Consider the following 15,238-nt stretch of genomic DNA (forward strand, 5'->3'; position numbering starts at 1 on the left):
ACAAGAAAGAGTGTAGTTGTTAGATCAGGGGTGGGCAAACTTTTTGGCCCAAGGGCCACATCGCGGTTGCAAAACTGTATGGAGGGCCAGGTAGGGAAGGCTGTGCCTCCCCAAACAGCCTGGCCCCCGCCTCCTATCTGACCCCTCCCACTTTCCACCCTCTGACTGCCCCCCTCAGAACCTCCCGCCCATCCAACCGCCCCTGTTCCTTGTCCCCTGACTGCCCCCTCCCAGGAACCCCTGCTCCTAACCACCACCCCCGGACCCCACCCCCTATTCAACCCCCCCGCTCCCTGTCCCCTGACTGCCTTGACCCCATCCACACCCCCGCCCCCTGAGACTCCCACACCTATCCAGCTGTCCCCTGCCCCCTGTTCCCTGACTGCTGCCCTAACGGTTATCCAACCCCCCGCACCTTTATCATGCCGTTCAGACTGGCAGGACTGGCAGCTTCGCCGCCCGGCCAGAGCCAGCCACACCACCACACTGCCCAGAGCGCTGGCAGCGCAGCAAGATGAGGCTGCGGGGGGACAGCAGGGGAGGGACTGGGGGCTAGCCTCCCCAGCCAGGAGCTCAGGGGCCGGGCAGGACGGGTATGGCCCACGGGCCGTAGTTTGCCCATCTCTGTGCTAGAGACATTTGCTTGAAGGAAAATGTAAATGTATCACTGTGGTTTCATCCCACACCTCACCAAAATCATCTCGTCCATATAAAAAAAGAAAAGAAAAGAAAATCCAGCCTTAAAGATGACTTGCAAAAGTGAGGGGTAGGAAGAAGGGCCTTGTTACCTTTTTTCCCCAAAAAAATTGTCAGACTTTTTTCTGTTTCCTTTTTAAGTTAGAAATCTAGATATTGTTAACTCTGAAAGACACTCTGGCGTCTGTAGAACTAGTGCAGTTATGCCATCACAAGGAACTGAAGGCCGAGCAGGTATGAGAGGAAAGGATTTTTAGCCAGACTGTTGGATTTTTTTTTGTCTGTCTGTTTTTTTTTTTCTGTTGTTAATACCTCTTTAGCTCCAGTGAATGGTTGGTTGAAAAGATGACTTTGTTAAAGAGATAGGGAGGGCTGGGATGTGTATGCGTGTGCTGAAACTTTAGTGATAGAGAGAGAGCTCACAATATACGTCTTTGAGACCTCCAAGAGATTCTCCAGCAAATCTAGAGAAAATCGGATTTTGCATTCTGGATACAGCCAAGGTTTAATTTTTTGTGGGGCTGTCAAGCAATTAAAGAAAATTAATCATAATTAATTGCACACTTAAAAAAATTGTGTTGTTAATAATAGACTACCATTTATTTAAATACTTTGGGTGTTTTTTACACTTTCAAATATATTGATTTCAAATCTAACACATAATACAATGTGTACAGTGCTCACTTTATATTTATTTTTATTACAAATATTTGCACTGTAAAAAACAAACAAAATAATATTTTTCAATTCACCTAATACAAGTACTGTAATGCAATCTTTTTATCATGAAAGTTGAACTTACAAATGTAGAATTGTGTACAGAAAATAACTGCATTCAAAAATAAAACAGTGTAAAACTTTAGAGCCTACAAGTCCAATCAGTCCTACTTCTTGTTCAGCCAATCGCTCAGACGAACATGTCTGTTTACATTTGTAGAAGATAATGCTGCCTGCTGCTTGTTTACAATGTCACCAAAAAGTGAGAACAGGCATTGTTGTAGCCAGCGTCGCAAGATATTTATATGCCAGGCACTAAAGATTCACATGTCCCTTGATGCTTCAACCACCATTCCAGAGGACATGCATCCATGCTGATGACAGGTTCTGCTCGATAATGATCCAGAGCAGTGCGGACTGACACGTGTTCACTTTCATCACCTGAATTAGATGCCACCAACAGAAGGTTGATTTTCATTTTTGGTGGTTTGGGTTCTGTAGTTTCTGCATCAGAGTGTTGCCTTTTAAGACTTCTGAAGGCATGCTCCATACCTCATCCCTCTCAGATTTTGGAAGGCACTTCAGATTCTTAAACCTTGGGTCAAGTGCTGTAGCTATCTTTTGAAGTTTCATATAGATATCTTCTTTGCATTTTGTCATATTTGCAGTGAAAGTGTTCTTAAAATGAACAACATGTGCTGGGTCATATCCGAGACAGTTATAACATGAAATGCAGGTAAAACAGAGCTGGAGACATATAATTCTCCCCCAAGGAGGTCAGTCACAAATTTAATTAATGCATTATATTTTTAATGGGCATCATCAGCATGGAAGCATGTCCTCTGGAACGATGGCCAAAGCATGAAGAGGTATATGAATCTTTAGCGCATCTGACATGCAAATATCTTGCAACGCCAGCTACAACAATGCCATGCAAATGCCTGTTCTCACTTTTTGGTGACATTGTAATTAAGAGGAGGACAGCAATATCTCCTGTAAATGTAAACAAACTTGTTTGTCTTAACAATTGGCTGAACAAAAAGTAGGACTGAGTAGACTTATAGGCTCTTAAAGTTTTACATTATTTTGTTTTTGAGTGCAGTTATATAACAAAAAAAACTACATTTGTGAGTTTCACTTTCATGATAAAGAGATTGCACTACAGTACTTGTGTGAGTTGAATTTTGTATTCTGTGTTGTAATTGAAATTGATATATCTGAAAATGTAGAAAAACATCCAATTTTTAAAATAAATTTCAATTGGTATTCTATTGTTTAACAGTGCGATTAATCACGCTATTAATTTTTTTAATCGTGATTAATTTTTTTTAGTTAATTGCGAGTTAATCGACAGCCCTAATTTTTTTTATTTAAAAAAGGGGGGTGGAGGCAGAAATCTCCCATATTTTCTTGTGCTGCTATCTTCTTTTCTGTTGTGGTCTTTTCCTCTAGTTAAGTCACTGTCATGTGGGTAGTAATATGCCCCTTTTATGCACTCTATTGATATATTTTACAGTTTCTCTTAGAGGTAGATAGGGTTTGGGTCCTGCTCAGTTTACCCTGGTCTTGACGCCTCTCCTGAGGCTTACATAGTAAAATGTAGGATTTTGGAGTGGTTGCCATCTTCATAATACAGTATTTAGCTCTCTAAGTAAAATCTTTTTTTGTTTTTTTCCTTCCATTCTATATAGATAATTGAGTTTATAATGTTTGAGGGTGGATATAGCACATCTGCTAATATGTCACTATTTGAATATGGTGGGTAAATTCTGTGTTTGCTTTACTTTGTGATTTTATTTTCCTCTTTATTTTCTTCTCTCCAAGCTCTGTTTGGCTGGATGCAATTGCAGAGTGTGGATCTCACATCTGGTTGGATATCTCCAATATTTGTTTCTTTGGGTGCTTTTTGTCTTCTGCTATGTTTCCATTGGCCCTTTTCCCTTGGATTCTTTTCATGGCCTTAAATATCTAGTTTATTAAAGATGAGGTCATGGAATATTTTCCAGTAAAAAGAAAAAAGGTCCTGTTACATAAACACAGAAAATTGAGAGACACTTGAATTAACAAAAAAACCCAAGACAGTTAATTGGGTGGGGCAGTCACTGTAGTTCTTTCAGAGCTGAAGACTTTGACGTTAGCCATATTACTCACCATGGCCCTTCATGTGAATACTGATATCCTTGGTTATTTTGGTTAAAATAAGTTATATGCTGTCCTGTGGTAAGTCTTGCATTATGTCCCAGGATTTTGCCATGCAAGTCCCATTAATATTAGTGGGCGTCATGTGGCTACCTTCCACATGTTATTTTGAAATATAATACTGTCAGGCTAATGGCCTGTTTGTATTACTAGTTTGGGGAGACTTGGGTCCTTTCCTTGCACTCACATTTATGTAACTATTCTTTTTTCCCTGCAAGCTATGCCTTACTGTGTTTACTCCTTTCCCCGTCCCCCACTCAACAAGAAAATTGTTGTCTGAGATACAGACATGCAAACTGGAACTTATAGTGTGTCTAATCATGCTTCTCTGTATGTCTTTAAAACTATACACTAGGATTCCCAAGGACCAAGCAATAACAACAAAATCTTAGTAGCCGTATCCTGATATTGGGTGTACGCCATATTATTTTTCTTCTGCCTCGTTAGACAATGAGTATCAAACACGACTGCTCCGTATACCTCAGTCAGTGTAGAACTTGATTGTCTGGACTGATGTGGACAGCAGCGTTCAATATCCTTTTTAACGTAGTGTATTTGACTGCCATGTGATGATCTAAAAATGGAGTTTACTACCATTCTGGAGAGGCTGGGAAAGCCATTTTAGACACTAGTTTATCAAACCTGGATGTAAGATTTTAGTGTAGACCTAGCCCCAGGGGCAGTGTTGTATCCTCTTCCAAAGAAAAAAGGAAAGATTGAATGTCATACATCTTCCCCGCCATGATTTGAAAAGATGGAGAGTGGAGGAAATACCATGTTTGTGCTGTTTTTCGAGAGGGGTGGGGTATTAAAACTTCCTCTCCCCCCTTTAACTTTTTTATCTTACTACTACAGACTCTGTGAGAGCTGTGGATGGAAGGGTGAGCTAGATACTCTTCTGCCCATTTTATCATCAGACGTTGCTGGTTTTATTCTGAGTGCAGAATCTTATCTTTACTACTTACTTCTGTTTATAATAGTGAAGATGTAAGAGGTGAAAGAACCCAGCTTGACTTTCAGATCCCAGATGATGGTCATAATGCTGACAGAAAAATAACCTTTATATTTATAAAATTAAGCACATCCGGTGCTGGAGAGGAAGGAGAGCGAGAATACCACAGTATCACAGAGCCCCTCTTCTGGTAACAGCACTGGCACATCATACTAAAAGTAACAATGGGGGCCAAGTGAATGGAACCTACAGTCAGAATTTTTGTGTGGGACCTTGTGCAAGTAAATCCTATAAATGGATTACAGTACATGGGAAGTTCAGTAGAGTCAACCCCAAGTATTCAGAAATCATAAGATTTTTAAAAAATAATAAAGTTTGGGTACTTTTTATTTACCTTCTGGGGTTTCTTACCATTAGGGTGCACTCAGGTCATATTTTCAAGCTTTTCTCTACAACCATGAAAGCTAGAGACTTACTCTTTTTTAAAAAGTGAAAGCTGAACTTCTCACATTCACATGACTCCAAGACCTGGTACTTTAAGAAAAACACCAAATATCCCAAGACTCATGATAAAGTCCTCAGAGTTGACAACAGTGTAAGTTGCGTTACAGTTCCATTTGTAGCTTTGCTAGGCAAATTAATTTTCCTAAACTCCTGGTTGGCTGCTTGTTGTTTGTTTTGTTTGTTTGTTTAATTTTATTTTATTCTTCTCACATCCCACTTCTGCCCTTGCAGGCATGGGAGACATCATACTATTATGCCCACAAATGTCAACTTCCGTGCCAACATCTGGGCATTGAAAGAAGAGGGTTGTACTCATATCTTAGTAACGACCGCCTGTGGTTCATTAAGAGAAGAAATACAGCCTGGAGATGTTGTTATGATCGACCAGTTCATTGACAGGTAAAGAAGCAACACGATGTGTTTTGTAAAGCAGAGCCATCCAATCACATTTGCTTTTAACTTAGATTGTAAATTCATTAGGGCAGGAAATGTCTGTCTGTTCTGTGTTTGTACTGTACCTGGCACAGTGGGGTCCTGGTTCATGACTGGAGCTCCTGGATGCTATGATAACAGTCAATAGTCGCAGTCTTCGGTATCAGAGCCAAAAAGGGAAATTCTTATGAGATGGGGAAAGGCTTTTGACTTCATTTCCTGGAGTAAGTCATCTTGATGACTTTATTATTTGTATTATAGTAGCATCGAGAGGCCCCAACAAAACCACAGTGGTAGGTGCTGTATAAGCACCTAGTCAGAGGCAGCCCATGCCTCAAATATCTTACAGTCCAACAGACGAGAGAGAAAAGGTTGAAGAAAGGGAGAATTATTATGCCCATTTTACAGATGGGGAACTGAGGCACAAAAATACAAAGTGAATTGACTGAGTGGGGATTAGGCACTTCACCAGGATTATTGCATTCAAATAGCAGCCCTTGCAAAAGAAGAGTTTTATTAAAGGCATTAAACAACCTGTATTTTTGTTTCAAATGCTGTTGAAGTTTTGTCTTAGGTGGTATACTGTGTGCACTAGAAGAAATCCTGAAGCAATGCTTTCTTGGCTGTGTAAGTCTAGGTATGGACAAGGCCCCTTTGAGAATAAGAAAAAATAGGTTTGCTTAATATGCACTGATCAACAGTGAAGATCTAAATAACTAGAATTCATTGCCAAGGCTCAGTTCCTGTATCAGATGTGTGGGTTGCAGCAACATGCATTTAAAAACACGAGCTACTGTGTTCATGCACACAGAAGCAGTAGCTGTATAGGAATGGGAAGCACACATATGACACGAGAATCTGGCCATGTTGCTACCAGATAAAACCACAACTCTATTCTTCTTCCTCTCCTGGACTTTTAGAAGCATGAACCCAAACGTAATGTAATAATGAGTAGATTGTGCTTGGCAGTAGACTTTTTTTTTCCTTTTCTGACTCTTCTTAGTTTTTAACTACTCTGCTTGTAGAAATGAACATATAAGCAGCCTGTGACTTAAACTTCATTAGTTTATTTTACCTGTTGCTCATGAATTATCAGATGAGAGGTGTCTGTTTGGATGTAAAGAGACTTTAAATGTTTACCCTTCAGCTCTCGGCCTCTCTGTGCCCAACTATGTGACACGGGCTTTCAAAGTATGTGCCCAAAAATCAGGGACAACACAAACCTATTTAAGGGGAGGAAATATGACATTTACAGTAATAAACAGTGAGGCTGCACTAGGACTGTGGGCTTCAAGGGAGACTTATGCTCTGTTATGAGTTATGGCTTACTTAAAAGGCACTGTTATGAAACCTTTATTTTCATTTAAAGCCTCCAACTTTGTGGTCCATTGCACCATGTAAAACTAAAGTTTGGTGCCTGACTGGAGATCTGTCACAGGGTGTGATTGTGGCTTGTGTACGCATCCCCAAGAAAGCTTTGATCTAGCTAGCTTGAGTACCACTATTGATGAAGCTGCAGCATCGCAGACTTCAGAGCGGGCTGTACAGGCCCGCCCAGAACCCTGGGTAATTCCTTGTGCTGCAGCCAGTGCTGCTGTGTCCTCACTGCTATTTTTAGCCATAGTAGCTAGATGAAAGCTAGCTCAGACATATCTACATGAGCTACAGTCACACCCTGTATGAATAATAGAGGATCTTCAAGACAGTGGTGAGGGTGTGGTTTTGATCATTGTGGGTGAATGTAGTCAAGTTATATGCCAAGTGTTTTTATAAATGTATGGGAGAATTACACAGTTGGCATTTCAAATGCCAGCCTACCCAATGCTGAATGTATCTACTACAAAGAGTACAAAGCATAAGCTATAGAGCTAATCTGCAAGGAAATCAAATGTTTGGAATAGTATCTTTTTTTTAATCTAAAATAAAGAGTGGGTTTTCTCCCACTAGCCAACTTTGCTACAAGGTGCTGAATGTTGAAGCAAACATAATAATTTGAGAGCATTTCAGTACAGCCGTTCTTTATAACTTCTTTTCTTTCCTGGGCCTCATTTGTAGGGTTTTTTCTCATGCTGGATGCTCCATCATATGTAAAAGGAGCAATGTTACAGGCTGTAACAGATGAAATTAACCCATCTCTGGTTACCAATCCCTGCCTCTATAACACCAGCCCTGATCTTGGAGAGCATTATCTGTATTAGAGATGGGCCCAAATCACAACGTTTTGAACCCAAAGTGTACAGGTAAATGGATCCAAGGTTTTACTTTGGATATCTACATCTGTCCTGAGTGCATGTTTGTTAAACATGCATACAGTGACAACCAAGTTAGCAGATCTTATTGAGGCAGAAAAGTAAGCAACCAAGGCCATTGTTCTCAAATTCAGGTGCCTACATTTAGGCGCCCATATCATATTTAGGCACCTAAATAAAAAAGGCCTGATTTTCAGAGGCACTGAGCATCCACGGCTCTTATTGACTTCTGTGGGTGTCGTTCACAAGCCTACACAGAAAAGTCCGTAGTAATTGTGCGTATGAACGTGAACTTGCAGTGCTAGTAGCTCTAGGAGAGAGTTAGTACTAAGTTCTTTCAGAAAGTCTTTAGAATTATTTTTGGGAGTAACAGACTTGGCTTATCTCTAAAATAATGAAAGCAAAAGCAATAATAATTTAATCTTTATAAACTGTTTTTAACTTGACAAAGGTCTGAGCTTTGTTAAATTATGAATTGGGACAGAAACTAGGCCTATTTGAATTGTCTATAAAATTCTAAACGCTTTAAAAGTGGAAAGAATTTTGGCAAGTTTTTTTTTTTTTTTTTTAGCGCTAGGCATCACTGGAGATAGACTGCCAGTTTTGTCCAGCTGCTTTGGTTGTGCTCAAGAATAAGGCCTCAAAATTCTGCTTTACTTGTGATTGAACAAGGGCCTGTTGAGACAAAGCCAGGGATTTTTTAACGTTATCTTCTTCAAGGACAATCTGGCTCCGTAAATTTTGGTTGGCTGACACAAAAGAAAATATGATTGTCTGAATTTAACACATTTCCCCCCCTCAATTCTCCCTTCCCCCCTGCCCCCCCCCCCCAAAAAAAAACCCCATACACACAAAACAGTTGTTTTGTATGTTGTACAGCAAGCTCTTCCTTCAGGGGTATGCAGCTTTAGGATTCTGTGTGATGACTTTTGGGTTGTGTAATTCTTACAAGTGGTGAGGCCAGGAATGATTCATTTTGGTCATCTCAAACTGTCATGTATTCTGTATATGACTTATGCTACAGGAAAGGTATTTTAAGACTGTTTTATAGAGTTAAAGAGTTTTGAATCTTGGAGGGATATTTTGTATCCCTCTATCTGTTAAGCCAGGTGCCTTATTTACTATGACCCACTTGTACAAGGTTCACTGAGGTTTCTTTATAGGCTTTTTCTTCAAGCAAAGACTTGAGAGAGGAAGACGAGGCGAGAGAGAGAGAGAGACACACACACACACACACAAACTTTGACGTTTCTATTTTTGACATTTGATTCTAATTGGGCATTATTATTATTATGCTTAGTTTATATATATATGCATATTATTTTCTGACAAGCAGCGCATTTGCTTAAAGAAATGTTACTTTTATGTTTATAGCGATCCAGGGGTCAAAGGCAGTGTATTTTCACCATGTATCTATTTTTGTCTCTGACTACTTGGTCTCATTGGCTCTGTTCGGTTAATTAGACACCAATAGAGGTGTGCTGATGAATGGATGGATTTTTATTCTTGATGCTGACCGAAAACACTTCTGTGGTGTGTTTAGGAGCCACTAAAGTTCAGTTTGCTGCAAGATGCTGATTTTACTCTATCAGTGGATAATGGCTGTGAAATTATTGTGTATTTTTTTTCCAACAGCAAATGAGTAATTTATGACATTTTGGGGTACAATCCAGACCAGTGAGAGACTGTGTCACCCTGTCCCTGCAACATTGGGTGCCTTATCATGCTTTGCTACTGTAGCTCCCACCTGAGGCCACTCACAAATAGTCTAACAGCATGCAGGTCTGAAAGTCTGTGTATAGCCACAATCCTGGTCCAGCAAGTCTGACTCCAGCAGCCTATCAGCAAACACATTTCAGTTATTATTTCGGCTTCTGTTCATAATTTTGAATATAATGTAGTTGCTTACATTTTACCATGATATTATTGACCATTGAATTATGACTTTTCAAATTATATCTTACAAGGCATATTTTGTACAGATATTATTTACAGTAGTGTGTAGGGTGTGAATACAGCAGTGTATTCCGCCACACACATGAAACTCAAGCATCTGCAAAAGAAAAAAAATCAGCAGAGATTTGGATTAAGATGGGGAGATGCAGGAAGACTGCTGTAGATAGGAGCTATGTAGGAAAAGACTCTCTTGCAGAAGCAGAACAGTGGTGAGGCTGTGCAGCAGAGGGACCAAGTGGAAAGCAGTACAGTCAAGTGATAGGAGCACAGGCAGGGAAATGGAGACAAAGGTCAAAGAAAGAAAGTGGAACAAATCCAGGGAGTGTTTTAAAAAAAGAAGGGTTGCTAATAACATTTCTGGTTTCCCAGGAATCCTAATGAAGGTGTAGTGTGTACAGTGCTTTGCTTCCCAAAGAGTCCCCTTCATTGCAGTCTGCTTCCTTGATTAGCCATTCCAGCTTTTAACAAAAATAAAAAACTGAGAATGTTTTGGCATATGGGGGGGGGGGTGTTAAAAACTGTGTATTTAATGCCAACATTTTGTAAACGTACTGCATGTGTAACATTTTGTTTGTGCTTTTCATCCTCTAGCAACTTAAGAGTCATCTGTGGGAAAGGTGGTTGTTCTTTTAGCCTAGCTTCTGGCAGTTGTACACTGCCTGTTAAGGCTGAATGCTTGCATGTTTAGGCTTGTTTTCTGCAGTGCCATTCATTTTAAATTGGAACCTCTTACCAAGTGCCTTTGTTTGTACAATGTGCTGTTTCTTGGAAAACTGAAACCAGTGTGATTTTAAATATAGCGGGTGTCTAAGTGACTGAACCCGATAGGAGCCCCTTTTGAACAATTGTTTCCTGTATTTGCAGGTCATGCTGTAGCTCATTTATGTACATTTTGCTTAGAATTGCAGTGTTGCCAACTCTTACAAATTTATCACAAGTCATGTGATTTTTTTTATCATCTGCTCCTTCCTTTAGGCGATTTGGGAGCAGGTTGCTGCAGTCACTCACTCTCACTTGCAGCAGCTCCCATTCCCCTGGCCTCTGCAAGTACCTGCTTCCCTGGCTGCACACTTCTCTCTCCTGCTGTCTCACCCCCTCCATGTTCCCTGGCCCCAGCAGGAAACTTCTACCCACCCCTCTCCCCACCCTGCCCCAAGCCCTCCCTGTTCCCAGCTCCCTTGGAGACCTACTTCTTCAGTCTTCACCTCCACATTTTGTCTATTCCCTTTGTCATTTACCCTTTCTGCCACTCCCTTCCTGCTCTTGTATACTCACCTTTTCCTGTCCTCCCACCTTCTTTCTTTCTTGTCCGTTTCCTCCCACTCTTACACATCTTCATTTCACAGTCACCTCTCCATTTTCCTCCTGTTAGCTACCTGGGACATCGGTATTAGTCCTAACCCATCGGGCAACCCCACATCCCTAACTATCCCTCATTCTCTAGTCGTCTTAATTTTAGTCCCACCGCTTCCTACCTCTTGAATGCCTGCTTTAAAAAAAAAAGTGAATACCATCAAAACGTCCACCTAATGAGTCCAAGTAACCGTGTGATCTTACAGTTGTAACTCGGGTGCTGTTTCTCCTTTCCTCCCCCCTATTATTCATTGTTTTACTTATTCTGTCGTGCCTAAAAGTGAGACAGTATAAACTCCTCAGGGTAGGCACTGTGTCTGTCTTGCTTTGTAAAATACCTAGCAAACTTTAGGCACTGTATTAAATAATAAATTAGCTTTCAGTTGTTGGTACAAATAACAGCACAGGGATTTTCTCATTTCCTCCTAGGCTTCTTGCTTTGCTTCTCTTTACAGGGTCCCACTATGACTACATGGGTAAAGACCTTTTGCTCAGACACACGATTGCAGAGACTCATGTACAATCATGATCAGGGTCTCAGAAGAGCAGAAAGTGTGTCTAACTTGGCCCTAGCAGCAGCAGTCCCTACCACCTCCCTGCCCCATCTTGTGGGGGGCACCACATGACGCAAGAGCCCCCACCCTCCTAGAGTAGGAAAGAGAGAACACCAGACTGACATCCACCTAAGCATCCTCTGGACCTAGCACATGTTGCCAGCAGCCCACCTCCCCCCACCCCCGGATAACAGCCTTCTGCTGCTGCCAGTTAATATAGTTCATGCTGTAGCTCAAGGGGGTGGCTGTTAAATTGGACATATTCAAATTTTGTTTTTATCTTTGTTCATTTCCAGGAAAAAAAAATTACATACAAAAAGACTGTTTGTAAAGAAGCTCAAACAGCCGAAAGCTAGGAAATGCTAAATTTGCTGTTGTCTGCACAACCTTAATTCAGGACCCTTATTTAACTACATGATCACATAATATATTTCCTACAGGACCCCTGTTTTATGCAGTGCCCAGGCTGCATGTGCAAGAGGGGGGCAGAGTTAAGGTTGCATGGGCAACTGTAAATTTAGTATTTTCTTAACTTTTGAGTGCTTGACTTTGCAACCTAAGTAACATTCTTTTAAAGTGCCTTTTTGTATGTAATTTTATAAATAAAGTGCCGGTTCTTTTAAAAATGTTTTTATTGCCTTTGATTATTTCTGTGTGTGTGCAATTGTAGAAACCAAAGATTTTTGGTTTATAAATGTAATGAAATAACTCCCTGATATTCTCCCTGCTTCTGTCCAAAAATCCCACCTGAGCCATAAACCACCTTGTAGGCAGTGACCGCCACCCTCACCCTTTTAATAGACATTGGCTTTGGCAGAAGTAAGTCTGGCAGAGTTCTTTTGATGATACAAGCTGTCGTTTGTGACAGCCTCAGTCACTGCACTGTGCAGGTTTCTGTCCCACCTGTTGCGGAGAGCTGTTAGTAAAAATGCGACGAGAATGCAACTTGCAGTCTGTTTGCACTGGAAAGCTCAGTGGTGAAGGTATGCAAAGCAAGCTTTTGAGAGGGGGTGTTACCACATTAAAAGGCTGCTTCTACATTCGTCAGTTTTGTTCCTCGAACTCTCTGTATTACATGTACCACTGAAATTAGCTACTGAGACTGTTACAAGGCAGGAGCTTCTTGACTGGGGTTGGGGTGGGGTTTCCTTAATGCCCCCAAAGACAGAACCGAGATGCCACAAAAAAGAAAAAAACTGAGCACCAGGATTAGCTTTCATAATGAATTTTAGTTTTGCCACTTTGTTACTAGTAATGCTCTGTAGAGGAAGAAAGGAGAAAGTGAGGTGGACTTAATGGAACTGGGTGCACAGTGAAGTGGTTTTAGATTACTCAGATTTTGACCACTAGCATGGGCCTAGTGATATAATATAACACTACAAGAAAAATGTAAGTTTCCATACAAAATGGAAACATTTAGCAAAGGCTACTTCTCTCAGCCAGTCTGCAGATTTACAGTTTCACTTTGAAGAGTGACTGTAAAAATAATATTGTCAGGCTCCATGTTTCTTGTGCCTCAGTGACTCCATATCAGATTCGCTCAGAGTACATTAACCCCGTGGTCAGCCTGCTGCTCTGCTTAAATCAAATGATAGGGCTGCGTAAAGGGAGACACAGGCAGAGTGGCCCAGCAGGGCAGGTTTGCACACCCTCTTAGTCCATAGACGGGTGGGGCCTCTGCACCAGCCCCACATAACACCCTGGAGGGCAAGCCAGGAAAGAAGGCCATGGATCCATGATTGCCTGAATTCTTCAGCCTTCCTACTCTGTGCAAGAGGCTGGAGTAGTGGTGGTGAGGGGTTTACACTGCTGTTCCCTTTCCTGGAGACAGTTTGAGAGAATGGATTTCGTCCCCATAAACCTCAGTTACTTGGGCCTTATATACACATGAAGTGAATTTCACTCATTTAATTTCAGCCTTTTAATGCAGACTTGACCTAGACCTGAAAGTCAAACCTTATTCTTTCTTGGGTCTTACATCGTCATAAGTTCAAAGATTCCACAACAGGAACGTAGTTATTGACTATTTGTCTTATGATGAGGTAGAAACCAGAATATAGTCCAACTCACTCTTACCATAGCTGCATTGGCTCTGCAGGAAAACCAGAACAAAAAATTAGAAATCTAATTGGTAGATACAATTCTGGAGAAAAGAGAAACAGGGTACAGTTCTCTTGGGTAATGTGGTGCCACTGTTGCATAGCGACTTTTTTTTGCCGTAACTGTTTGTTATTTGGTTACAGGTAATTCCAGACTGTCTGGCAATATCTGCAGCCGTTACAACTAGTCATAACTTGAAATCCTGTTGTGCTTATAAATCTGTCCGTGCACCTTGTAGTAATCACTCGAGCTGGAGAAAGGAGCATGCCAAAAATCAAATTAGCGTAGTTATGAAACAATCACAAGTGCTTTGGTAGTAATGCTGACTAGCAATTATTCAGATAATTCATTTAATTCAACAAACGGCTTCTGCTAACTAACTGCATCCACATAACAAAGAAAATATCAATTATTCCTTTAGGATTCAGTCTTAAAAAAGAGCAGGTGAATAGTCAGCTGGAAAAAAAGGAACAATAATATATATTTCACAAAGAGATAGACACCTAAAGAGAACACCGTTAAATGCTGTAATTCAGATAAGAGACCACTGATCGAAGTGTATGTGAGCCATAATGCTAAAAAGACCAAATTGTGGCTTGGGTATCGGGACTGCAGAAGGGAGTAAGTAAGAGGCCATAAGGCATTCCCATTCACCAGCTACCCACATCATCATAGGTAGCAGGGCAGGTGGGGAAGGAGGCTCTGTAGAGAGACTCTATTTCCTCCCCCCCCACACACCTCCTGCCCTCTGTACAAGTAAGTGAGAGGAGGTGGGTAGCACCATAGCTCTTCTTCCCCACCCCACCCTCCCTATGCACACCCACGTGCCTGGCACATCAGACATTAAACCCAGCACAGTTTATTCCTTCCTTGAAACAAGGGGGAAACGGGGAGGGAGATTGTGACACACTGAGTGCGAAAACATGCTCAGAGTAGATACAGTCACAGTCTATCCCCGGGGTAACAGCTCCCACATGTTTGAATCTATATTGAAACTCTGTGGTAAGGTTTCTCTGTAACCTTTGGCATATGAGCCACAACTAGGGGCAGAAATAGAGTTCATATATGCTAAGCAAGAAACTGCAGTCTGGGATTTGCACATTTCAAGTGAAAGTGACTGGCTGCTAATGTCTAAACTAGTATCAAGCAGGAAGAGGATTATGTAGTTTTCCATTTCCTCCCATTCTAAATAATTCATTAGCAGACACTTGACACAGGGAAATCACAGACGAGTATGTGATCTTAAATTAGCTGGTTGCCCCCCTCCTTTATCCCATAAAGAGAAAATTATGTTACTGTTTTGACACATTTCATGTAGTGTGTACAGTTTTGCTTGTAAATTTAAATTGCTAACCTGTCTTGCTGTTGAATAGCTTCATATTGAAGAGAATAGTACTTCTTTTTAAACTTGAAAATGTTTTCTTCAAGCCTACTTTAGTATAAACCATGCCACTGGAATTTAATATTTAAAATCTTTTTAGAAAAGTGTTTACTGGTAACTTGGAGGAGAGACTTTTATAAACAAT

At 40.9% G+C, this 15,238-nt stretch overlaps 1 protein-coding gene across 1 annotated transcript in view; it reads left to right on the plus strand.

The window, feature by feature from the left end:
* LOC123372877 (methylthioadenosine phosphorylase) overlaps positions 1-15,238 on the plus strand; it is a 59,079-nt gene that overhangs the window by 23,203 nt on the left and 20,638 nt on the right. The window contains exon 4 of the mRNA XM_045021449.1: positions 5,300-5,467. Within this exon, the coding sequence (XP_044877384.1) occupies positions 5,300-5,467 (168 nt within the window). The remainder of the gene's footprint in view (positions 1-5,299; positions 5,468-15,238) is intronic.

This window comes from Mauremys mutica, chromosome 6 (assembly GCF_020497125.1).
Source record: "Mauremys mutica isolate MM-2020 ecotype Southern chromosome 6, ASM2049712v1, whole genome shotgun sequence".
Classification (NCBI taxonomy): Eukaryota; Metazoa; Chordata; order Testudines; family Geoemydidae; genus Mauremys; species Mauremys mutica.